The 26,643-nt window shown below is 40.6% G+C and overlaps 1 protein-coding gene and 1 long non-coding RNA gene across 6 annotated transcripts in view; one reads left to right on the top strand and one right to left on the bottom strand.

Moving 5' to 3' along the window:
- Window positions 1-2,466: 2,466 nt before the first annotated feature.
- On the bottom strand, window positions 2,467-25,282 carry CYP2U1 (cytochrome P450 family 2 subfamily U member 1). 4 transcript variants are annotated; one of them, XR_001881657.1, is made up of 6 exons: window positions 24,499-25,076; window positions 10,317-10,952; window positions 8,370-8,531; window positions 6,417-6,584; window positions 4,652-5,687; window positions 2,467-3,358 (listed from the first exon to the last, which is right to left on the bottom strand). XR_001881657.1 is itself a non-coding variant. In XM_017853066.1 (5 exons), the coding sequence occupies exons 1-5, from the start codon at window positions 24,986-24,988 to the stop codon at window positions 5,509-5,511; spliced, it is 1,245 nt and encodes a 414-aa protein (XP_017708555.1). In that variant the 5' UTR covers window positions 24,989-25,282; the 3' UTR covers window positions 2,471-5,508. The 4 variants fall into 4 exon arrangements, 2 of the variants coding, with proteins under 2 accessions (XP_017708555.1, XP_017708554.1); XR_001881658.1 differs by having other exon boundaries at window positions 2,471-4,752; window positions 5,310-5,687; window positions 24,499-25,282; XM_017853066.1 differs by having other exon boundaries at window positions 2,471-5,687; window positions 10,707-10,952; window positions 24,499-25,282.
- LOC108515889 (uncharacterized) overlaps window positions 24,569-26,643 on the top strand; it is a 21,364-nt gene continuing 19,289 nt past the window's right edge. Inside the window, exon 1 of one of the 2 annotated variants that reach the window (XR_001881665.1) lies at window positions 24,569-24,661. This is a non-coding gene — a long non-coding RNA (uncharacterized LOC108515889). Of the gene's footprint in view, window positions 24,662-25,420; window positions 25,644-26,643 lie in introns of those variants that run through there. The other variant, XR_001881666.1, reaches the window with a different exon arrangement.

Raw genomic sequence — 26,643 nt, 5'->3', positions numbered from 1 at the left:
TTGTTACGCAAGGTTTCATTTCTTCCCCATTTTAAAGCAAAGTATGTTCCTGTAATTATAAACAGTTTAGTAAAAAAAAAAAGAAAAAGAAAAAGAAAATGTGGCATGTATACAGCATGGAATACTATGCACCCATAAAAAAGGATGAGTTCATGTGCTTTGTAGGGACATGGATGCAGCTGGAAACCATCATTCTCAGCAAACTATTGTAAGAACAGAAAACCAAACACGCATGTTCTCACTCATAGGTGGGAATTGAACAATGAGAACACTTGGACACAGGAAGGGGAACATCACACACTGGGGCCTGTTGTGGGATGGGGGGAGAGGGGAGGGATAGCATTAGAAGATATACCTAATGTGAATGACGAGTTAATGGGTGCAGCACACCAACATGGCACATGTATACATATGTAACAAACCTGCACATTGTGCACATGTACCCTAGAACTTAAAAGTATAATAAAAAAGAAAAAAAAATGCCATTCTCCCCATCTTTTGTGTCCTTGAATTCAGTGTTTAATTCTCTTTATAGTATGTATCCATTAACAATTTTTTGTGGTTATAATTATTCTTAATGTTTTTGTCTTTTAGCTTTTTGTTGTTGTTGTTGTTGTTTTTACGAAGTCTTGCTCCGTCACCAGACTGGAGTGCAGTGGCACGATCTCGGCTCACTGCAACCTCCGACTCCCTTGGTTCAAGTGATTCTCCTGCCTCAGCCTCCTGAGTAGCTGGGATTACGGTGGCACAGCTAATTTTTGTATTTTTAGTAGAGATAGGGTTTCACCATGTTGGCCAGGATGATCTTTATTTCCTGACATCATGATCTGCCTACCTTGGCCTCCCAAAGTGCTGGGATTACAGGCATGAGCCACCGGGCCCAGCCGTCTTTTAGCTTTTATATTAGGGTGAAAAGTAATTTATGTACTATTATAGTGTTATATTATTCTATATTTGCCTGTATATTTACTTTTACCAGTAAGAGTTATGCTTTCATGTTGCTATTTAACATGTTTTCATTTTAATTTGAAGAATTTCCTTAAGCATTTCTTATAAGGCAGGTCTAATAGTAACAAACAGATTCCCTCAGTTTCATTTGTCTGGGAATGACTTTCTCTATCTTTTATTTTAAAGGGTATTTTGCCAAATGCAATATTCTTATTTGGCAGTGGTTTTGTTTTTTTTTTTTTTAGAATTTTGAATACATCATCCTACTCTATCCTTGGCTGCAGGGATTTTGCTGAGCAATCCACTGAGAGTCTTATGGATAATTAGCCTTATCCCTTAATGAAAACTGATCATTTGACCCTCATACAAAGGGAAGAACTGATAAGAATACGAAATATCTTAGCCAGGCATAGTGGCATGTGCCTGTAGTCCTAGGTACTTAGGAGGCTGAGGTGGGAGGATCACTTGAGCCTGCAGTGAGGTGTGATCATGCCACCCTAGCCTGGGCAACAGAGTGAGACCCTGTCTCAAAAAAATAAAAGAATATAAAAGTATTATCATTTCAATCATGATAATACCAAATTATTTACTAATGAACAAATACCCTACTTAAATGAATTTGGTTTCTAAAAATAATGCAGCAAAACTGAAGATCTGAGGGTGCCACATTATTCAGTGTTCCTCTTGTTTCACTACTGTTATTTCACTAAAACTCATACTCTGGTGGCACAGCCACAGTCACTAAGGAAGCAGACAGAAAACAATGATAGGTTTGCCTGTATCATCTCCTCTCTAGCCTAAAGGATCAAATAATCACCTTCCATCAAACTCACTTAATTCTTCATTTACCCAACATACTTACTGATGCCTGCTCTGCATAAGGCATCCACTATTGGTAAGGTATCAGATACAGTCAGTCCCTGACATCCTCATGGAGCGGAGATGAGAGAGATGATAGAAACAGAAGGTTTAACTAAACAAGGTAGTTGCAGTTAGTGATGACAGCTCTGGAGGAAATAAACTGGGTGATGAGATTAGGGAGTTCTCAGGAAAGACCACTTTGGATGTCACGGTGGGTGACCTCTCCGAGGAGATGCTGTCTGAGCTGTGACTTCAGGAAGAAGAGTAGGCTGTGGAAAAAACTGGCAGGGGGGTCCCTCCACAGGCAAAATAGGGTTCAAGTATGAAAAAGCTCTTTTTCCTGAGCTGGGAAATGTGAGACCAGCACTCAGTACCTGGCCACAGCAGGATCATGTGGGCCCATCTCCTCTCAACTCATGCTGGGCTTCCACAGGGAATATAAGACGCCTGGGCGGTGATGCAGTCCTCTAAGAACTTCACTCCACAGGGAAATTTTAAAAGAATTACCCTTGTTTCTAAGGACCATGCTTACATTCTATTGTGAACATCTGTCTTTGGAGGCCTATTTTCTTTTTTCATTAACTTGACATCTGGAAAACAAAATTTTGTATAGCAATTAAATCAAAACAAAACAAAACAAAAAACCAGACATGACACTTTCTCAGTTAAAATAGTTTAATAAAAGCATCAAAACTATGCTAAAGATGAGAACCAAAAATGAGATATTAGGTAGACTTATAAAACAAAGTACAGTTAGTTTTTCATTTCAAATAAACCATGATGTGCAAAATTGTAAAATGTCAACATGTCTGAGAAAAGCATTAACAGTCCTTTTAGCAATTTATATATAAAGATGTTTTTAAGGTGCTACAGCTTAAGGCATTGTATTTTAAAGTTTAATAAACATCTAATTTCAACATTTCTCCAAGAACAGACTTCTTCTCAAGTAAGTTATAAACTCTTTGGTTAGGAATATTGAAAATGCCTGTAGAATTTAAGGAGTAATACACTTGTTAATGCTGAGTTATTAGTACGATTCAAAAGCATATGAATTCCATATCAAGAACAAACTGTCCTGCCCAAGGTGCAGTGTAATCCACACTGTATCATCTCATCTAAAAATCAATACAGCAGCCGCACCATCCACTCAGTTGCTCTGCAGTTAGGCTATTAGCTTTTCTTTTCAAAAGCAAAATTCTTAAGACACCTAAAGATTAGCCTGTATTTCATTTATCTATATTGAAAGTACTTAATAATATTTTAAAAAAGGCAAAGAGCAGCATGGTAGATAAAGAATGTAGAGTCAAAAATCAGTCAATTATTTTAAAATATCTTTTCTTTTTCCTCTGATTGTTTTGATTAAGCAGATATTATTTTCATTTTTTGAGCTTGCAAAAGTTTGCCTAGGCATGTGCTAAATCAAAGGAAAATCTAGCCTCATGTTCACAATTGCCCTGGAATGCCATTCCCAGACTGAGATGTAACTACACAGAGTATGGCTAATGGCAGATGAAGTCAGAGGCTGGGGAGATCTGGTGTCTCCATTTATCTGGAAAACAGAGCAAGGAAGGATGATCAGTCACAGGAGGCCAGTCAGACAGAAGTGTTTAAGTTCAGTTTCATCTTTCGTTTAATTCCCAAAGTAACAACCACTCTGGATCTTTTCTCGCCCTCTTCCCTATCAGTAGGAACAGCAGTAGCTGCTTCTCTCCTTTAGGAAAGTGAATGAGAGGTCCCTGGATATGGCCCAGCCTTCAGGTGGTGGGAGCTTACATTCTGTTAGATATAAACAGCTAAGGTATCGTTCTAAGTTTGTTTAAAATGGTTGTTTTAAATGATAAACACAAAAGTCCGGTGATTTTTTAAAAACTGGCTTTAATGGACATTAACAAATAACATACACTGATTTATGACCTTTAAACAACAAAAATATGACTTGTAATTATTCAAATAAGGTAAGATTTTTCTCTTAGGTACACTTCTTAAAAAGTCCTTCACAAGATGACTGGGCATCCACTAAGACCAAGGCACTGTGAGGGAGGCAAACAGCATGACATCCTGACCTCAAGGAGCTCAGCCTGGGATGGAGACGGACACACACAACTCCAGCATGAGGCCAAGGGGTAGCGTGTTATGGGATCAAGTGGTGGCAGAATCGAGAAGTGATTCTGAAAGTGTTCTTTAGTCACAGAGACCAGTAGGTTTGAAACTCACTGATGTTACTTTTTAACTTTGTGCCTTTCCTTCTCTAAGCCTCAGCTTCATCCACTACAGTATGCCACCCTCTTAATAGAATTTCTGTAACAATTACAGAAATATGCAAGTAAAGGATTAAGTATAGAGCCAGCATGAGGAAAGGTTCAGGAATATGGTTGCTCATATTACTACTATGCTTACTTGTATACATGGAGCACTGTGGGAGAATAAAAGAAAGGGGTGGTCATTCTTTGGAGCACGTTCTCACTGGGGGAAATCCTGGCATCTTGAGCAGGACAATTCTTCACTGTATAGGACTACCTTGACATTTAGCATCCTGGTCCCATGGCAGCAGAAGGCCAGTAGCACCCCCATCATTATGATAACCAAGAAACAAACCCACACATTCCCAAACTCCCGCTGAAGGGGTTACCACCCCTGCTGAAAACTGCTCTTCCAGAGGAACCTTTTACATTTAGAAACAATTTAGTTCTCTTAATAAAAAGAGAGTGAATTCTTTGAGAGTGTATTCAAGGATCAGATACATTGGGCCTGGTGGCAGGGAGGCTAGGACAGGAATGTTCAGTATAGTTTGAAAGCAGAATTCTTTCCTGATGAGTCCCAGCATCAAAATCCCCAAGCTCACCATTCAGGCCTTAAGTAAAAAGGCAGAGCTGCATCTTTGCAAATAACTCAGTAGAAAGGAATTGTGCCATGAAGCTACTTCTTTAGCAAGGCTCACGGTTCCTGTAGTTGAAATAGAAGGTAGACATATAAATTTATACAGTCATCCTACAAGGGATTTTTTACAATTATAATTTCTTTTTTCCTCAATATACATGACAGAACCCACTTCATCCCACATCTACAAAAGTAAAACTAAAATCATAAACAAAAAGATAATAACAGAACAAGCCCAAGAAGCTGGCATAGAATCTGTGCTGAGAAAAGTTCTCCCCCATTATAACCTAAATCCATAACCATCTCTGACAAAGCATTACAGGCTGAACACCACTTTCATGTTGTCACAGGTCTTTAAAAGCCAGCTGATAGATCTTCTTCTCCTGAATTTCTTCTCCAGAGCTTAACAGGATTTTAGAGATACCAGAAAAGATGTAAGGCATTTGACCATCATTAGTGCTGAGAGGTAGAGAGAAGCCAAGTTTTATTACTCTCATTTTACATATGGGATGTCTGAGGCACTGAGAAATGAGAAGATCGGCCCATTGGTGGAAGCCACTGTAAGTAAAATCCAGATCTCCTGTTTCCTAGGTACTTTGGTTTCTATGCCCCAAATCACAGACCTGCATTACTAAAATGGCTGAAGCATCCTGCTGAGGAATCCTCCAAGATGAAAGCTCCCAGTGTGCTTTACCCTCCTTCTGATCTCTCTGAGCCCAACCTGGATCCACTGAGTTGCTGGATTCACTGTCCCTTGCAGTAGAAAGAATCTGCTTAGAAAGATTTATATATCTTTTTACCATCTCTTCTTGGAGATGCTCTTCATCTCCTTGAAATAGTTATATTAAATGGATGTGGGGCTAAAGTTAGACCAAATCTTCCAGTCAGGAGGGGCTTCTTAGAATCCTTAGGTAAAGCAAATGTGAAACTCTGCATTAGGCTCACAAACATTAGGAATAATTCCATCTTTGCCAGCTGTTCTCCCATACACACCCGCTTCCCTAAAAATGAGATCAGAAAAAAATGAAGGATTATAATACCATCCCTTCTCCTGTTTCAAAAAGTACAAATTTATAGGAAATATTTAAATTGAGTATTCTAAATGCAGATGGAGTTTTAAGTCAAATTGCCATTTATACTACATAGCCTCCCAAGCATATGCTGATCAGAATTTTTACATATCAAATACACATTTTAACTCCTACTCATAAAAACCTATCCTCATTCTAGACAGGAACTAGAGACGGATCCAATGTGGCAGCTACCCTGTCTCTTCTGTGCCTGCTTACCTCTTTCCTTCACTTTTACCTGGAAGATTAAGGCAAAAAAATTCAGATTAAGAATCCCTAGAGCCTCCCTTTTCCATAGAAAGAATCCTATGTTCCTAATCTAGGAACCTAAAAGAGGAACTGTTGAGATTAGGGAACCCATCCTCTCACCCACCAGAACAGATCAGAAATTGCTCTTAACTTCAGTAGCTCCCTGGGACCCCCCCCCCCCCAGAATTACCTGATCAGCCCTGAAAGTAAAATTTCTAATCAGATTTAAAACCAACTGCTTTATTAAAATCTGAAGTGAACCTAGTGGAGATGCCTTATCTAAATTATTGATCCCTTCTCTTACATTAGCTTGCCAAGAAATAAACATTTTTAAAACAACATGAAATAATAAAATATTATTTTAGTTCTACTTCTTTTAAAAATTACACAGTTTAAAAAAGTGTAACTGACCTATCCCAAAAGGAATAAAGGTTTCTTTTTTAATTAGTTGTCCTTGGTCATCCAGAAATCGATTAGGGTAGAAATCTTCTGGTTTCTCCCAAATGGATGGGTCTCTATGTACTGACCACAGGTTGGGTAAGATCAGCGTGCCTTTAGGAATGGTATACCCTTGGAGCACTAAAACAAAAGAAAACATATGGGTGTTATTCAGTATGCTTTTGCTAGTAGTTCTCCCTAAACATCATTATCTGAAAAAAAAAAATGTAGTTATATACCTAGCACTTTAATTGGTTGAGACCAAACTATGAGGTACTTGAGGGTGGGGATATAATCTTGTCAACTGGCATCCCTCTCCCTGCACCATCCCAGGACCCACCTGAGACAGGGAGCAGGCAGTGTTCCAATGAATGCTGAATTAATACATAAAACCATAAAAACATTACAATGAAGAGAAAACACTAAAACAAAAAATAGGGCATTTCAAGTAAACTTTCCCTAAAAATTAAAATTCCCAATATGTATAAAACTTAGTTTACAGGGTCATTTATGTCCATACAACAATGTAGTGAGGAGGTAAACTAAGATAAAGAGATACACAGGGAAGCCAACCCTGGCTTTTACTAGCTGACAAGTCAATATGCACTTTAAACAATGCCCAAAAGATACTATAAACACGGTCTATCTGGTACCAAAAAAAAACCTGTTAAGTGATCCAATGTCATTTATAAGCAATGGCATGCTATAACTGTCTTAAAACTAGATCAAGCCCATTACACTATGGGCTGACTCCAGAGGTAAATTCCTTGTTAATAGGGATGTTTAAAGAGAGTCTGGACATGACCAAATAGACATATTTCACTGTAGATGAGAGGATGAAACAGGTGACTTTAGAATAAGATGGGCTTTTCTATTCTTTTTTTTTTTTGAGACAGGCTGTCTCACTCTGTCGCCCAGACTGAAGTGCAGAAGTACAGTGGCGTGACCTTGGCTCACCGCAACCTCTGCCTCCCGGGTTCAAGGGATTCTTCTCCTGCCTCAGCTCCTGAGTAGCTGGGACTACAGGAGTGTGCCACTACGCCCGGCTAATTTTTGTATTTTTAGTAGAAATGGGTTTTTGCCATGTTGGCTAGGCTTGTTTTCAACTCCTGGCCTCAAGTGATCCACCCTCCTGGGCCTCCCAAAGTGCTGGAATTACAGGTGTGAGTCATTGCGCCTGACCTTTTTTTTTTTTTTCTCTGAGACAGAGTCTTGCTCTGTCACCCAGGCTAGAGTGTAATGGCACAATCTCAGCTCACTGCAACCTCCCAGGTCCAAGCGATTCTCCTGCCTCAGCCTCCTGAGTAGCTGGGACTACAGTTGTGCACCATCATGCCTGGCTAATTTCTGTATTTTTAGTAGGGATGGGGTTTCATCATCTTGTCCAGGCTGGTCTCGAACTCATGACCTCAAGTGATCCGCCTGCCTCGGCCTCCCAAAATTCTGGGATTACAGGTGTGGGCCACCATGCCCGGCCTTCTAATTATTTAATATTTATGCTTCAGCTGCAGAATTTTAAAAGTTGAAGTAAGATAATTTTCAGGCAAAATCCTTAATCCACATTTAGACTAACTCTTCTGACCTCCATGAAAAAGAAGGGAGAGTTGCCTTTGTCAATTCTGGAGCTTTTTCTGCCAACATAGCCAATTTAAATTTCGACATTATTTGTTTTGCCAGTATAAGTGTGTATGTTCTGAAGGCTATAGAGCTACTAGTAAAACTAAGCAGTAGTAGAATTCTAGTACAACCAGTGATGCACAGCAGAGGGCTGAACATTCCCTAGACATTTTATTATCTATGACACAATACTAAATCTTTAGAAGGATCAAGCTAGACAACAGTCACCACACCCCTCACCTCAACTACCCTGGATTAGAGGGCCCTGCTTCCCTCAAGGACATTCAAAGAGGAAGACCCTGGACTTGCCTGTGTTCCCTGAGGTCATATGAGGAATGGCAAGCGGAACCACCACAGTTAGCCTCTGCACTTCCATGATGGTGGCTTCTGTGTAGGGCATCTGGGCCTTGTCCGTGAGGGAAGGAGCTCGGTTGGCACCAATGACCCTTTCAATTTCTTCATGAACCTTCTCTATGTAAAAAGGGAAGAATAAACCAGAAGATAAGCGTGGGAGAGAGTTGAACCTGCCCTCCTCTGCATACTTTCCATCACCACTAATACCTAACTGGTCAGTTGGCAGTTCAGGCCTGACTCTGCCTCAGTAAAGGTGAAGCGTTGGTCGGACATTTCAAGTAGAGACAGCTAGCCCCAGGGTGCCTGTGCTACCCTGTGACTTAGAAGTGGGATAGTAACACATAGAGGGGCCAAAGAGAAAGCACTCTGGATTCAGGAGCATCCTAAGTCATACTCTCATATGAACATGGGATTGACTCTCTAAGTAGACTGAGACAACATGTGATAGCCTAAGGTAGCCCCCAATATTCCCTGTTCTTGTGGTTTATATCCTTGTGCAGTCCCCTCCTACTCTGTACCAAGTTGGTCTATGTGACCAAGAGAATAAGGATGAAGTGAGGACATGTCACTTCTGAGATCAGATTATAAAAGACACTGTGGCTCCTCATCTTTGCCACTCTCTCTCTCTCTCTCTCTCAGGTTGCTCACTTTTGGGGAAGGAAGCCACCAAGTGAAGCAGCGTTATGGAAGGGTCAGAGTGGTAAGAAACTTGGCCAACAGTCATATGGATAGCCACCCTGGACCTGGATTCTTTAGTCTCAGTCAAGTCTGCAGACCCAGCCAACATCTTAACTCTAACTTCATTAGAAACCCTAAACTGGAAGTCATTCGTGGATTCTTGACCCTCAGAAACTGGGAGATAATACATGGTGGTGGTTTTTGTAAAGCTAGCAAATTTCGGGGTGGTTTGCTACCCAGCAATAATTAACTAATACAGGTAGGTATAATCACATCTATAGTAGGCAGAATAAGGGCCCATACAAGATGTACACACCCTAATCCCCTGGAGTCTGTAAACATAATACCTTACATGGCAAAAGGGACTAAACTGATGTAATTAAAGACATAGAGATGGGAAGATTATCCTGGATCACTTGGGTGTGCCCAATCTAAGAACATGGGTTTTTAAGTCAGATAACCTTTCCCAGTTGAGTTCAGAATCATAGAAAGATGTGACTATGAATGAATGGTCAGAGAGATGCAACACTGCTGCCTTCAAAGACAGAAGAAGGAAGCCATGAGCTGTGGAAGCGAAAAACAGCAAGGAAATTGATTCTTCTTTAGACCCTCCAGAAAGGAATACAGCCCTGTCAATGTCCTGATTTTCAGCCCAATGAGACATATATCAGACTTACAATGTATAGAACTCTTAAGAAACTTGTGTTGTTTTAAGCCACTCAGTTTGTGGTAATTTGTTATAACAGCAACAGAAACTAATAATACACCATCCTCCCTGTATTCTTCTACTCTGAACTGCCATGGACTTTCAGTATCTATTGGGACTGAGGTGGTAGAACTAGCTGTGTGACCTTGTGAAAGTCACACAACTTCTCTGAACCTCTGTTCTCCAATTTCAAAAACACAAGATGTGTTCAGATCAGCATTATGATTCCCTTCAGCTCTAGAATGTTCTTCTCTAAAGGTCTTTCATGATCATAGATTTCACACAGAATCAAACCCGTAGAGATTTGAGCAGGGGTAAGCAAGTTATGACCTCAGTCCTACTGTCTAGAAACTTGGGTTTCACTGTTAACATCTTACCAACTCCCTATGAGTTGCAAGTATTTGTTTGCCAGCCTGAAGACACTGCTCAGTGTTAGGAGCCACCAGATCACTGAGGTTGCTAATCCTGATTTAAATTACCTGGTTTTGCCATGAACAAAGGAAACACCTATTAATTACCTTGTACATCGGGGTTCAGTGACATATACAGCAGGCACCAAAGCAAAGAGTTAGTTGTGGTATCAGTCCCAGCAATAAAGAGATCCCCAATGATATAAAATAAGTACTCTTCATCAAAACTGCTGTTACTATTATTTTTCCTCTCCTCTTCCATGTGGAGAAGGTACATGTCTATGAAGTCCTGAGGGTTCTCTCTATCCAGAGACTCTTGATGGTCTTTGATGATTTTTTTAAGGAAACTGGTTATATCCTTTTCAATTTGTCTTAATTCCTTAAATGGTCCAAAGGGAAGGTAATAAAGCCAAGGGCATATGTTGACCATGAGTACTTGACTGTTCAGACAGATTTCTAGCCCTCGTGACATAAAACCAAGCATTTTCTTGAACTCACTATTGGTATAATCAAAGCGCTGGCCAAAGCACAAGGAGCAAATGATGTTAGAGACGGCATTGCTGATGATGGAGAAAGGGCAGAAGGGGTCTTCTCCATGCTTTTGCATTTCCGCTTTCACGTATTTGAACTCCTCAATAATCTTGGGCTCCAAGCTAAGTTTTCCCAACCCAAAATGACGAAGAGTTGAATGAGAGAACTTCCTTTGTTGTCTCCAGATGGGACCATAATGTGCAAACACAACCCCTGCAAAGGGACACCAAGAAAGGAAGATGAGAAACAGCATTCCTGATAACACTGAACAGACCTACCATGGAGTGCATTCTGTATTTTTCAAGTCACTTATGGAAAACTCCTCATATATAGATAAAGACCACTAGTCAAGAAAAACGATTGGCAAAATTTAGTTATCAAGATAGTATGTGTTTCTAATAACAAAAATCATATCTAATTAAATTAGGAGAATTTGCTCTAAAGCTTATTATTATAGATAGTAACTCCTGGTGAAATGAAAAGCAATGAGTTTCATTTTCCAAAGTTAGTGTGCATTTCAAAGTATTACATTTCATAAGAGTGAATCCAGGCTTAGAAAATTTGTCAGGTGGCCAGGTACAGTGGCTCTTGCCTATAATCCCAGAGATTTGGGAAGCTGAGGTGGGAGGACTGCTTGAATCCAGGAGTTCAAGACCAGCTTGGGCAACAGAACAAGACCCCATGTCTAAAAAAAAAAATTCGCCAGGTATGGTGGCATGCATCTGTAAGCCCCAGGTACTCAAGAGGCTAAGGTCAGAGAATCACATGAGCCCAGGGGTTGGAGGCTGCAGTCCACTATGATCATGCCACTGTACTCCAGCCTGAGTGACAGAGAAAGACCCTGCCTCTAAAAAAAGAAAAAAGACAATAAATATTTCAGGCTATATATCCCCATATTCTAAACACCTATATTCTAAACATTCTGAACTGAAGGATAATTATAGCAACAGATTAAAATGAGGGCAGAGACCATATCTCATAGTGCTCACCATTAAAATCTAGCTTCTGGCATAGTGCTCAGTACATAGGAGAGGTTGTTAAATATTAGCTGACTAAATGAACAGCCCAACTAGATTAGAACTATTGGACATCAAAATTTGGAATCTGATAACTGGCAGGTAATCTAAAATGTCTGTTATTGGCAGCAGCCCTGATTTTAAAACATATGAACATGTTAAGGTCATCCACAACTACATCCTATTTGATTTTCACTTATATATCCCACCATCAAACCCCACAAAATTGCTCCCAGATATATCAGATTGTTCTCAAATATTCCTTGTTTTCTGTCACCTATTTCATCCTATTTTCCATGGTATACTCTATCATTTTGGCTAGCTCTTCTTCCTTCCCACATTACTTCTGAATTCTTACTATGTGCCAGGCATGGGGGTGCAGTAGATACAGCTGCAAATGAAATAAAGACCCTGCTCTGTGGTTAAATTTTCTCATATCCCTATAAAGTGTCTTTTTTTTTTTTTTTTTCTTTTTTTTGAGACGGAGTCTCGCTCTGTCACCCAGGCTGGAGTGCTGTGGCCGGATCTTAGCTCACTGCAAGCTCCGCCTCCCGGGTTTACACCATTCTCCTGCCTCAGCCTCCCGGGTAGCTGGGACTACAGGCGCTGCCACCTTGCCCGGCTAGTTTTTTGTAGTTTTTAGTAGAGACAGAGTTTCACTGTGTTAGCCAGGATGGTCTCGATCTCCTGACCTCGTGATCCGCCCGTCTCGGCCTCCCAAAGTGCTGGGATTACAGGCTTGAGCCAACACGCCCGGCCTATAAAGTGTCTTTCAATATAAACATCCATGCAGTCAAATGTATCAGACAATTTATCAGTTCCACTTTCCTCGTTGGAATCTTCCAAATGTCTGCTCAAATCTGCAGTGGTTGCTCTGTAGGCCTTTGGTTCAGGTGCTATGACTTCTATTAGTCATTATTTGGGAATTTTCTTAGACTCTTCTGTGTCAGAACCCATTTCCTGAATTATAGTTCTTCCTCTTTGTTTTACTCCCTCATTTTGCTGAAGCACATCCTCTAGTAGCTTCTGAGAAAGGATGCATGGGAGGAGAATTTCTAAAGATTATGTGTGATTATTTATTCTACCATTGGACTTCCTCAGAATTTTAAAGACATTGCTAAGACTGGACTGACTGATGAGTCATAAGATATGTACATATTCAGTATGACTAGACGTTGCGGATTACTCTCTGAAGTGGAGAGTACTCTGAAAGTGTATTCATAGAAGTGTTTAAATGTTCTCATTTGTTCAGAATAGTTGCCCTCACTTGATACTTGTCAATGTTTTTAGTTTTGTCAACAGAAGCCTGGAACATATCTCATCTGATTTTTATTTGCATTTCTCTGATTGTTACCAGTGGGTCAGAGCAGCTGTTTATATGGTTATTCACCAGATTTCCTATTCTGTAATTTGCATTTATCTACTGTGCAATTTTCTTTTTCTTATATATTTGAAATGCATAGCAGATCTTTTAGCATGTGTTTTTTTACTTTCTAAGTGCTATGTGTTAAGCAGAAGTTTTAAATATAGTTGTATTTATCAATCCTTTGATTTGTGCTGCATATCTTATTTTAGAAATCTCCTCGTACCATGGGTTCATAAACAGATTCTCTATTTTCTTGTAAAAATTTTAAATTTTGTTTTCACATTTAAGTTTCTATAATCTACCTGGAATTTATATTTGTGTTAGGTATTCCTACCTATTGTGAGGTAGGAATCCAAACATTTTTTCCCTATGTAGACAACCTATTGTTCAAGTATGATTTGTCAAAGGGTCCTCACTCCACCTCACCAAACCACCAATCTGTAGTGCTGTCTCTGACAAACATTTCCTTTATAGGGGTGGGCCAGTTGACAGGCTTTCTAGTTGGTTATATTGGTCTATGTGTTTATCACTGTGCTCAAAGCACATTGTCTTAACTACTGTTACCTTATAATAAGATATAAATACACTTTAATTTTTTATATCGAATAGGGAAGTCCCCTCTTCCCTACAAAACCTCGTTCTTTTAAAACTGTTTCAAAACTTCAAAATGAATTTCTCAAACGTATTTAGGGATTTTGGTTGGAACTGCAATTAATTTCTTTTTTTCTTTTCTTTTCTTTCTTTTTTTTTTTTTTTCTAAACACAGAGGTCTGGGGGATCCACGGAGCATAGGAGTGTTTGCTGAGGTGCAGGCAGTGGGTGGAGGAGCCTAATAGGTGGTGACTGGCAGCTAAGTTGTCTCCTGGGAGGGCTTGGGTTCACCCCCAGGCCCCATCCCCACCCTGAGCCTGTTTGTCTCTGGATGTGGCCACCAAGACCCCAGGAGAGGCAGAATTTCTGCTGGCAGAACCTGGCTTGGACGCCCACTTTGTAGCTTCTACGTCTCCATTCTCATGCAGATACACTTAATTTCTACATTAATTTGAAAACTGCCTTCTTTATGATGATTGAAGTTGTAATCTAAGAATGAATCTAAACTTGCTTGTTTTTAAGTTTCTTTAAAAAATTGCTGAATTTTGTTTCCTAATGTAAGTTTTTAAAAAATGGTATATTCACGAATGACAATGGCTTATAAGTTTCCTTTCTCATGCTATATGTGTCTTGAATATACTGGCCTCCTAAAGCAAGCCAGGGTGTAGTCTTTGTCTCTGAAAGAAATCTGTCTAAAATTGGAACATGTTTCTCTTTTCCTTTAGGTTTATTTATAACGTTGGCCATCTGACTCATTAATCGTCAGACCTCTATCTTAATAAATAATTTAAAGCTCTACATTTGCCTCTGTCTGGGTACTACTCTAGCTGCAGTCCACAAATCTTGTTTCCATGTATTTTCATTATTTGGTTTTAAGTAAAAAAAAAACAAACAACTTTCTATTTTAAGTCTTCTTTGCTACCTTACCTGGTTTATTTTATGCTGATATTTGACATTTGACATTTGCTTGCTTTTTTACCCTAGTATGTGGCCAATGAAATTTCTAAATAAAGTTGAGAAGAATGTTTGTCCAAGTAATTTTGAGGAATATGTCCTCTCTATGTGTCCAATAGAGAAAGCTTGATAATGGTCAAAGCCAAATTTTCTGTATCCTTAACAAATTTTTAACTATTTGATCTCTCAACCAAATACTTATATTAAGCTATTTTGCTATAATGGTGGATTTATCAATTTCTCTTACAGTTCTGTAAGTTTTTGCTAAAGGTAGATAAATATCAATGTAGCTGTACAGATTTATATTTATATATATATGCTGTTAAATACAGATATCTATTAGATGACATTGTTAGGTACATTCAAGCTTAGAATTCTAACTTCCTGTTTTTTAAATTTTTTAAAATGGATCCGTTTATCATGAATGCTCTCCTTTTCTTAACAATGAAGTATCATTTAGAGTACCTTTTGTCAAAAAAGAACCAGCTTTTCTTTTTAAAGTATTTTCTTAGTATTGTAATACCTTTTCATTTTGAACTTTTCTGTACCCTTATGTTGGGGGAATGTCTCTTTTTTGGGGAAGATAGATTATGTCTCTTAAAACAACATATAATTGGATATAAAAAATATCCATTCTGGCAAGCTGTCCTTTAGCCAGTAAGTTTAGTCCTCTTACATTTATTCTAATTACTAATTTCTAACATACTATTTTGAGATTTGTTTATCTGCTTTGCTCATTCTTTTCCCCCTTCCTTCTCATCTTCCAGTTGAGACAAACAGGGTGAATGTTCACTCTTACATTTTTAACATGCTTACTTAAAGTCTAGTTCAGCAGTTGGCAAACTACAGCCCAAAAGCCAAATCCAGCCTGCCGCCCTTGTACAGCCAGAGAGCCAAGACTAGTTTTTACATTAATAAATGGTTGAAAAAAAATCAAAAGATTATTTTGTGATATGTGAGAATCATACGAAATTTAAATCTTTCCTTTAGTGTAAAATCAAGGGGCAAAAAAGAAATTCAAATTTCATGATCTATAAATAAAGTTTAACTGGAACACAGCCAGTTCATGAGTAACACTAATTTGTTTACATTATGTTCTATGGCTGTTTTTGCATTAAAACAGCAAAATCTGCCAGGCATGGTGCCTCATGCCTGTAATCCTAGCAGGTTGGGAGGCCAAGGTGGGAGGATCACTTGAACCCAGGAGTTCCAGACCACCTTGGTAACACAGTGAGACCCTGTCTTTACAAAATAAAAAAAATTTTAATTAGCTGGGTGTGGTGGCTCAAGCCTGTAGTTCCAGCTACTCGGGAGGCTGAGGTGAGAGGATCACTTGAGCCTGGGAGGTCAAGCCTGCAGTAAGCCGATATCATGCCAATGAACTTCAGCCTGGGTGACACAGTGAGACTGTCAAAAAAAGAAAAAGAAAGAAAAGAAGAAAAGAAAAGAAAAGAAAGAAAAGGCAGCGTCAAGCATATAGTTGCTGCTTAGACTGGGGGTGGGAAAACATTTTCTATGCCAAGGTCCAGGCCAAGACAGACAAACGTCCTTGTTTTCTTTTGTTGGTGGCCAGGGTTGTTAAGTGTTCGTTGTCAAACTTTCACCCAGTTGAAGCATTTCAAGAGTTCTGTCTTTGTCTGGAAACAACTTTTCATTTTGCCAGGCTGTATCTCTTCCCCACCCCCATTCTACAGCCAAGGCCCTCCAGAGCATCTACCTACTATTTTCTGCAGGGGTGGGGGCAGTGATAAGGACCTGATCTTATTTTATGTGCATTTCAAACTATCCTTGTTCTCAGTCTACTGGCTCATTTCTGTCTCCTGTGATCACTGGTACCTCCAATTTCTAATCCTTTTTGAGATTCTGCATAGTAAACTAGGGGAGTAGTTTTCATTCTATCCTCTCATACTCCACTGGCATTCCCCTCTGTAGATGCTTAGGTGTAGTCATCCTCCACTCTATTAAGTCATTTGCCAATCCTACAGCCACTTTGTCTTCAGGTGTTATGGTGCAGAAATGTAGATGTGTCATTTCATTTCAATGTAGATAGAGTATGTGCTTCTGTTCGGCATCCCTCTGGTATGGTATGTGATTGTTGCGACAAAGAAGGATTGGAAATGTCTTAACCACTCCTGAAACCAGAACTCTCCTTTTGTGTAATAAAGGCCCATAAACTATTTCCTAGGCTACCAAAGTTTAATCATTCCTCCTGTCTTTAACTATGAGCAAGTCTTCTGCTGCAGAGTATTCAGCGGCCAAGTGTTGGTGGGCCTCCTCTTTTCTTGGATAGATATGGTCTTCCACACCAGCTTTAGGATTTGATACCAATCCCACCTACCCTCTCTCTTTATTTTTATTTATTTATTTTTTTGAGACGGAGCTGCACTCTGTCACCCAGGCTGGAGTACAGTGGCGCGATCTCAGCTCACTGCAACCTCTGCCTTCTGGGTTCAAGTGATTCTCCTGCCTCAGCCTCCTGAGTAGCTGGGACTACAGGCGCATGCCACCAAGCCCGGCTAATTTTTGTATTTTTAGTAGAGATGGGGCTTCCCAGGCTGGTCTTGAACTCCTGACCTCAGGTGATCCACCCGCTTCGGCTTCCCAAAGTGCTGGGATAACAGGCGTGAGCCACCACGCCTGGCCCTCTCCTTATTTAATATAGTACATATAACATCTCTGCTTTGTCCTATTTATCAAAAAACATTATTTTTCCTTTGTTAGGTCCTTGATCTTACCATCTACTAACCATTTTTAAACTACATATTTGCATTTTAGAAATATTTTGTCTACCAAAATAGCTCGGAAGCAAAAATCAGGACTCTTTTGCTTCAGAATAACAAAAATATACCCTCAAGCTAGGTCATCGAACAGGCCAGTTAGGCTATGGAATGAAACAACAGGAAGAAAAGGGTATTGCCACCTCAGGGAGTACTAAATGTCACAGAACTCTTTCTCCCTGTATCTATTTTTCCCTCCTCTCTGTCTGACTTCATTCTTTCCAACTACAAACCAGCTTTTCAGTGAAACATGAGCTATCCTGAGATGCCTATTTCCCCAGTTTCACCACCAAAAGGAAAAGCCCTCTATTTTCTAGATTCAACCTGAGAAATTCTGGGGAAGGATTCAAATGCTTCAGGAGGGTGTCCTGCGGTGATACCAACTTGAGATACCTTATTTTGTGGCTTGAAGTTTCTAACTATGTCATGCTATTCTGATCCCAAAACTATGTAGGGCTTGATGTGTAGTTGTGAATTATTGAGTTCTGTGCCTGGCCTACAGATTAACCAGTTACAAAAAGGTTAGAAATTCTGATCAGTCCACTTTTGGTTAGTGTGTCCCTCAACTTATCACTGTGGCCAAGAAGGTAAGTTCATGTAAAGATATGGCATCTCCTGTTCCATCAACAAAAGGGATTGAGGTCAGAAATAAAGAATTCCTCAGAAGAAGTGGGTATTCTTATCCAAGGAACAGGTGCTAGGCAGTGGAAACATAAAAATCCAACTCTAACCAAATAAAGGATAGACTAAATTGACATTGATACCTTCTCACAAACGGATATTATACAGCTCCTAAGAACTTTACAGGAGGATATTTAATAATATGAAAATATGTTCATAATACTTTAAGTGATAAAAAGCAATTTTTAAAATTATGAAAATTATTCCATTTTAAGGAGGCAAATATATTTCTAAAAATACATGTACATGTAGAAAAAAGACTGGAAGGTGATACATGAAAATGTCAATACTATCTCAAAATAATGCTGATCACAGATGATTTTCAGTCCATTTTTTCATTTTCCTTGTTTTGTTTTCCAGTAACTTATACTACTATAATAAAAATACTCAAAATACATTAAACATGAAGCAATTCTACATTGACCACATATACATCTTTACCTACTGAACAGAGAGGGTGTCATACACTGATTACACTTACCCTTTCCTTCCATGGGATCATAGAAGTATTCCTATTAGTGGGAGAATTCAGGCCATCTCAATGTGAGTACATAACTATTTCAAAATCAGTTCAAATATCTATTTTATTGCATACTCAGTTAACTTGTTTCCCTCATTCATTTTCAAATTCCCCAGATGAACTTTCATTTTCTGTTTATCTTCATTTCCTACTTTCATTTTGCATCTTGTTCTCCTTTGAGGTATATATCAGACTGATCTATCCCATACTTTTAAAATTCTTCAAAATTTCATTTTACCTTCTATTTTTATGGCTTTGCAATTTGCTTTGACTCTTGCTCCAAGTCTCCAGTGATATTATCTGAGCCATATCAAGTTTTACGAGTCAAATCAGTGTTTCTTTTTCTACTTTCATGACTAGTGTCCAACAAACATTTGTGGTAGTATAGTTGGTAAGAGCAAAACAATGTAAAATTTACCTGATTTTTATCAACAGTGAAATAGAGAATATGATGCCATTATATTCATTCTATTTAGTGGAATACTGCATAATATGGTTAAAACATAACACTTTTAAATAACAAAAGCTAGTTAGAGAAAGATACTTTAAGTATCCAACATATGCAAGTTTTAGAAGAACATACCAAATAAAGCTATGTGTTACTTATGAATCTGAAGCAGATCTGAGCTGCAGATAATCAAGTTTATACTGTTCTTTGAGCTTTATTTTGAATATTTTAAAATAAAAATGTAATGTTAGAAGAAACAGATCACATGTCTTACCCTGTTTTGTGTTGCTATAACAGAATACCACAGGCTGGGTAATTTATAAAGAACAGAGATTTATTTCTTACAGTTCTGAAGGATGGGAAGTCCAAGAGGATAGCACTGGCATCTGGCAAGGGCCTTCATGCTACATCATCCCATGGCAGAAGGCAGAAGTATAAGAGAGGATGAAAGAGAGAGAGAGAGAAAGGGGGCCAAACTCATCCTGCTTATCAGAAACCCACTCCCACAATAACTAACCCACTCTGGTGATAACAGCACTAATCCATTGATGAGGGCAGAGCTCTCATGACCTAATCATCTTTTAAGTTCCTATCTCTCCACACTGTTGCATTAGGGATTAAGTTTCTAACACATAAACTTTTGGGGACACCTTTAAACCATAGCAGCACACTTAAGAGTGAAACACTCCTCTGGTAGACTTAGCTCTGATTTTGTAGTTTTCTTTTCTTTTTGTGCTTAGGAAAAGAATCAATCAGAATGATGGATACAGCATCTTAACGGCCCACCTAGTTTACTGTAGTTTTTATGGGCTTAAGAAGATGACCAACTTGTCTAATCATTAAATTTTGAAAAATTTAAACATAACAAATAAACTGCCTACATCTGGAACTTTCAGCAAATGTATTAAGTCAACTATTTCTAGCCTCTCTTCGCACATCACTATTTATGAAACATACTCTCCTCTGCTATTCTCATCAACTTCAGCAGCAAAGTTCTTTCAAAAAATAATAAATATCGAATAACGTTATCGGCCTCTAATTCCTAACATAATTTCTTTTCTCTTATGGCCTACACATCTTGTTTCTGGACAATATCACATTTACTTCTTTGCTACTGGGCACAGTAGCCAAAGATGGTTTGAGCTGTCCTCAAGTCTTGCTGAGTTGAGCATCTTGACTGTAGTCACAGTGGCCTCTCTTCTTCAGGCTGATAATGCTGTCCATTTCTTGATCTGGGAAGTCCACTCACAACTCATCTGCTCCTTCATCCTTTGATGATCATCTTGAAATAAATTCACATCCTCGCTTTTTATTCTTCACTCTTGAAAAAGTTCTATTTAAAAAATCCTCTGCTAGCTACATTTTCTTATTCAGATGATCTGTTCTTTATTCGAAGTTAAGTCCACAAGCATTTTCTTCATGCCACATGGTTCTTGCCTTGTATTATCTTGTCAACAGCTTCTCCAGCCACTGAAATTTCTCTCATTAATTCTTTTACAGCACATTCACCCAACACATACCAGAGCAGCATTGCCTAAGAAAACCCTGTCTCTTGGGGGAATACTTTAGTTGAGATACTACTGAAGCACCAAATTGCCCCCAGGCTCCCCGCTCTTTTCTAAATAGAGATTTAATAGTAAGCAGTGTCCAACTAATGCTTAGAAATGACCTTGTTATAGATTCTCAACCAAACAGCCACCAAGAAGCGCTCTGATAAACTGTTTTTTTAAGAATTGGAAACTATACTGTTAAGATCTCAAAGAAGAAAATCTAATTCCTACCTTAAGAAATCCAGAGGAAGAGACAGACACATAAAACAAATTATAATAAAATGTGATATGTACATCAATAGATGCTTGTATGCACAAATTCATTCATCTTTTGGTTCTCTATTCTGTGCCAAGAAGTAGGGATACAGTGGTTAACAAAAGGAACAAAATATCTGCCCTAAAGAAACTCACATTCCATTGAGAGGTGGGGGGTGGTAATAGGCTAAATACTATACTTCCCAGTGTTTAAAGAGAAAAATATGAATGAGATAAAATAAGAGGTGGTACTGGGCATTGACCAAAATAGCACTGAAAGGTGACAATTGGCCTGAGGGATGACAAGCAATCAATCAAGCAAGAAGTTATTCCAGGCCCAAAGAAGACAAACGTTGTAGCTTGAGGCAGGCCCAGGCATGGCAGAAATCAGGTTAGTGTGTCTAGAGTAGAAAGGCCAGGTTGAAATGTACAAATGAAGGGAGAGCTGAAAAAGAGAAATGCAGCAGCCAGATCCTTCAGGCCACAGTAGGTCAAGTATGGAGTGGGGAGGCAATTGGTTTCAGCCAGAGAGCTACAGGGTTTGATTCATGGTTTGTGTAAGAGATCCTTTTGGCTGCTCTGTGGATGAAATCTGGAGTGGAAGCAAGCAGGTTAGTCAAGAGGCTTCTAAAGTATCAGATTAGAAATGATGGTAGCTTTAGAAAAAAAGAAAAATAAATAAATGATGGTAGCTTGGATGAGGGTGCTGGCAGTAGAGATGGAGAAAAGTAGATGGATGTAGCACATATCTACTGTAGGAGTCAATAAGACTTATGGATTGATTAGAAGAGACTGGGAAGGTCTTGAAATGAAACAATAGTATCATAGAAGTTAATCTCGTTCTACAGGGTAGGGAAGCATCTCAGGGTACACATTCTCAAAGAGGTAACATTTAAGCCCAATCTTAAAAGCAAGTGTGAAAAAAGAGAAGAAAGTGTTGGTGAGGACGTGGAGAAATTGGGACCCCTGTGGGAATGTAAACTGGTGCACTCACTGGAAAATGGTATGATGGTTCTTCAAAAAATTAAACCTAGAATTACCACATGATCAAGCAACTCCTAGGGACTCAGATATTTGTACCCTTCTATTCATAGCAGCATTATTCACAATAGCCCAAAGGTGGAGGCACAAGTGTCTATCAATGGATGAATGGGTAAACAAAATGTGGTATATACAGTTCACCCTCCACATTCATGGGTTCCACATCTGTGGGTTCCACCAACCGCAGATCAAAAAACCACATCTGTACTGGATGTGTAGACTTTTTTTCTTGTCATTCCTTAATACAGTATGACAACTATCTACAAAGCATTTACATTGTAGTAGGTATTATAAATAATCTAGAGATGATTTAAAGTATCCAAGATCCGTATGCATAGCCTATATGCAAATACTACACCATTTAATACCAGGGACTTGAGCATCCTAGGGTTTTGTTATTCGCAGGAGGTCCTGGAAGGAATCCCCTACAGATAAGGAGGGATGATTATACATATGATGGAGTATTATTCAGTCTTCAAAAGAAAATTTTCACATATGCCACAACATGGATGAACTCTAGGACATTATGCTAAGGATTTTAAATGAGTAGAGATAAAGATCATAATACTTCGGCCGGGCGCGGTGGCTCAAGCCTGTAATCCTAGCATTCTGGGAGGCCAAGATGGGCGGATCACAAGGTCAGGAGATTGAGACCACCCTGGCTAATACGCTGAAACCCCGTCTCTACTAAAGAATACAAAAAACTAGCGCGCGACGAGACGGGCGCCTGTAGTCCCAGCTACTTGGGAGGCAGGAGAATGGCGTAAACCTGGGAGGCGGAGCTTGCAGTGAGCTGAGATCCGGCCACCGCACTCCAGCCTGGGCGACAGAGCCAGACTCCGTCTCAAAAAAAACAAACAAACAAACAAACAAAAAATTTGGAGAATAAATAAAATAATAAAGAATAGATGGATGATGGACATGGAGATTTCACTAATGATTCTTGTTCATAGTTTCATATAAATGAATCTTCTATTCTCATCTGCAAAAGCAACTGCTTTAAAAGCTAACTTAAGGTCAGGCTTGGTGGCTCATGGGAGTTCGAGATCGGCCTGGGTAACACAAAGAGACCCTGTCTCTACAAAAAATAAATTAGCAGCATGGTGGCGCATGCCTTGTAGTCTCAGCTACTCAGGAGGCTGGGGTGGGGGGATTACTTGAGCCTGGGAAGTTGAGGCTGCAGTGAGCNAATGCCCCACTGAAAACAAATGTCACAGTTCACACCTCATCCACTGCATGCTTTCGTAATACTGCTTCTACCTAGAATTCTCTTCTGAGCTCATGGCTGCCTGGAGAAAACCTACCTGCTTTTCTTTTCTTTTTAAAAAATTGTGGGGAAATACATATAAAATTTACCATCTTAACCATTTTTAAGTGCATACCTTAATGGCATAAGGTACTTTCACACTGTTGTGCAACCACTGCTACTGTCCAGCCACAGAACTTTTTCATCTTGCAAAACTGAGACTTTCTGTCTCTATGATAATTTCACTATGCTAGGAGGCACCTCATATAAGTGGATCATACAATATTTGTCTTTTTCGTTTAAAATCCTGATGCAAAACTCTGGCTTTATCAGATTCTGAAAAGCCTAGATCTCTCTTTGCCATGTTATAAGGACAGGAAATAGCATTCATTTATTTAATAAATACTTGAGCTCCTACTATGTTTCAGGCAGTAATGACTCTGTCCTCCTAAATGTCAGAACAGTGGTGAAGACTGATATCCAGGCCCAAGGTCATAAACTTATGTAGCTTCAGTTTTGGAAAGTTCAGTGAAGGAAAAGTGCTTGGGTAAGGGACCTAGTTCTAATAAGGGAGCCTACCCTACTTGGAGAGGCTGTGAGAAAAGGCTTCCCCGAGGAAAAGGCATTTAACACCTGACTGATGGATAGGAGTGACTCAGAAAAGAAGTCAGAGACCTAAGCCAGCCAATAAGACAAAGGGGGACGGTGGAGACAGGTTAGACTGGACATTTTATTGCAGCAGATAACACGTTTTCCAACCCGCAAAAATGTCCAATTTAGACTCCCATACGCAGGAATCAGAGGCTATGAACCAGCGCCTGAGATTTGGTAATAGGCTTCTACCGTGTTTTCTGGACTTTTTATCTTATTGGAAAATATCTTAAATTCTTGCATTTGAAACTCACAAGGTAAAAAGAATATCCTTCCCTCTTTCTAACATGGGGGCCAGAGTTTCTCTCCGAGGTCACAGCTGGTGGAAGGGAAGACTACTTTTGGAAAGATGGAACCTGGCTTGCCACCTTGTCCTCCCGCTATCCCTATTCCTCTCCCTCAACCTCCGGATGACTTTTCTACTTCTGATCTTGGAGTATGAACAAGTCACGCGTCAGTCACTACTTGATGGGATCTTAAAAGCATCAGGAAGGAGAGGCGCCGCAGCCAGCAACACCTGTTAGTTCAGGATGCAGGTGTGAGGCAGGCTGGGGGCGCGCGGCCGGAAGGGGCACAGGGACTGCAGCCCCCGCGCACCTGGAGACTCATCCGCGGCATCCGCTTACCCACAGCCCACGACCCCCGCCCCCCGCCCCCGCTCACCCTTCTCCTTGGTCACAATGGAGATGAGCGGCACCCGCGGGCGGTCGCTGAAGACCTCGGCCTGCTGCACCAGCGCCTCGCGCACGCTGTGGAAGTCGCTGAGGACCACCACCAGGTAGTGGCCGATAAAGAAGCTGAAGATGCTGCCGTACACACGGGCTAGGTGAGCCAAGAGCACCTGCGGGCCCACGACTGAGGGATCAATCCCTGCGGCCCTGGTCCTGCTGCTCAGCCAGCTCCGCCGCCGGAGGAAGGGAGGCAGCAGCACGTGACCGAAGTTGCCCACCAGGGGCCAGGGCGTGGGCCCGGGCGGGATGCCCCGCGCCCGGCGACGCCGCAGCCAGCTCCAGCCCAGCACCGCTACGAGGCCGCACAACAGCAGCGCGTCCCCACTCGGGTCCATCCGCAGCAGCCCCAGAGGCGCGCGCAGGAGGCGCGCGGGCCAGGGCTGGTCCTCGGCAGGGGGCTGTGGCGGCCCCGGAGAGGACATGGTCAGGGCGCCGGCTGCCTCGGGTTCCCCTTGCTGCCCGGAGGAGACGCGCAGGCAGCTGCCTGACCCCCGGCGTCAGTGTCCTGCTGTGCCCTGGAAGGTCGGGGGCGGGCAGGGGCCGTAGAAGCGCGCCCGGATTGGCTGCGCCGCGCGCATTCTCCCCGCCGCCTCCATTCAGCGACGCCCGGGCGGAACCTGGAGACGCGCCGGCTGCCTGGCGGAGGGGGTTGGCGGGCGAGCGGGCGCGGAACCTGAACTTTGCTCCGAAGTCCCGTTACGCCCCTTTGTTGGGTCGGGTCTGGCGGTGACTGTCCCTGAAACTGGGATGCTGGCAACACAACCTTGCGCTCTGATTGGCTGTTGGATTCCCTTGTGTCATTCGTTTGTGATTATCACTCGTTTGTCAGTTGACAAACACAAACGCGTAGTTATGAAGTGCATAAACCGTGCTAGGATCTGTGCTGAGTGCGGTAAACTGGTGAGCAGGCCAGTGAGATAGCTTGGCCTTAGCAACTGTAGCCTGAGCTGGGAGAATGGGGTCAACGCCATATTCCCGCAGGCTTCGGTGTAGTTCTTTATCCAAACCGGGATTCGCAGCACCCTTTTCTCCACGCAGAGACAGCAGGATGCTGGGAAGCCATGGAATGCAGAATCTGTGGGTGTCAGCTCGGTAGCCAACGCTGCGGAAGGGATGATGGCGGGAGTAGGGGAAGCGAGGGGCGGGCAGCGAGGCAGGAGTCACGTTCTGAGAGCTTGCCCTGGGCTAGAAAACTTCTATGCGGAGAGCGAAAGCTGTGTCCATTCCTGCGTGTGGCCTGGGTGCAGCAGAAAATGTACTTAAATCCAGAAATAGCGAAACCAGAATTTGCTTGGGGGATTTAAGTAGCCAGAAATATAAAAAGAAAATAACCGGTTGAGGGAAGGGTGGCAATATTATTGGTGTTAGACAACACTTGAAAGGCTGAGGTTGAAATATTGGATATGAATTGTATAATACTTTAAAAACAAAGTCTTACTTTATTTAATCTTCCCAGATAATGGCTTTCCTGATAAGGGCTTCCCTTTCTGTCTTGTTTAGGCCAAATCCTGTAGTTTCTGTTCAAGTTGGGTTGAGCATAGAATTGTCTGTACTGGGTCATTTTTCTAGCCTTTTCATTCTTCTCCATACATGAAAAGTTTGAACACCACGCTGTACCTATAAAAATGTGACCAAATAAAGCATAGTGAATCCTCTAAATAAATACATGATCTATTTTATTTTTCTATAAACAAGTGATGCCAGTAGGATATGTTAAATTTCAAGTCCGTTCTGTTCTCATATTCTTTTTGACATGCTTTTCATGTTATTTTAAGCTTATGCACCCCAAACAAAAAAAACCTCCACACCTCTCATCTTCTATAATTAACCACTACTTGTGAGATTACTTTTCTCAGTTTTTTTTGAATTTTTAAATTGTTAAGAAAAGTTTTTAAAAATTTAAACTACTTGTTTGCAGATATGATCTTCAACATGACATTCTGGATGTCATCTGATTCTAGGGTTTTGCTCTCTAAAACAGTAGCCACTATATACATCATCCCATACAAGCAATTTAAATTCACAAATTATTTTAAAATAGTTGAAGCTGTGACTAATTTAACAACTCCAACAGCCA

This window comes from Rhinopithecus bieti, unplaced genomic scaffold, assembly GCF_001698545.2.
Source record: "Rhinopithecus bieti isolate Rb0 unplaced genomic scaffold, ASM169854v2 scaffold_35322, whole genome shotgun sequence".
In the NCBI taxonomy this organism is placed as follows: Eukaryota; Metazoa; Chordata; class Mammalia; order Primates; family Cercopithecidae; genus Rhinopithecus; species Rhinopithecus bieti.
This window is presented reverse-complemented; position numbering and strand designations above follow the sequence as displayed.

Bases quoted from the DNA above. Each gene is read 5' to 3' on its own strand.
- CYP2U1 (XM_017853065.1), bottom strand. From the start codon at position 24,988: ATGTCCTCTCCGGGGCCGCCACAGCCCCCTGCCGAGGACCAGCCCTGG. The intron at 8,532-10,316 runs GTAATTAATAGG...CTTTTTACATAG, and splicing joins ACTGAACCCCGATGTACAAG to AGAAGGTTCATGAAGAAATT. The intron at 6,585-8,369 runs GCAAGTCCAGGG...CTTTTGTTTTAG, and splicing joins TATGACCTCAGGGAACACAG to TGCTCCAAGGGTATACCATT.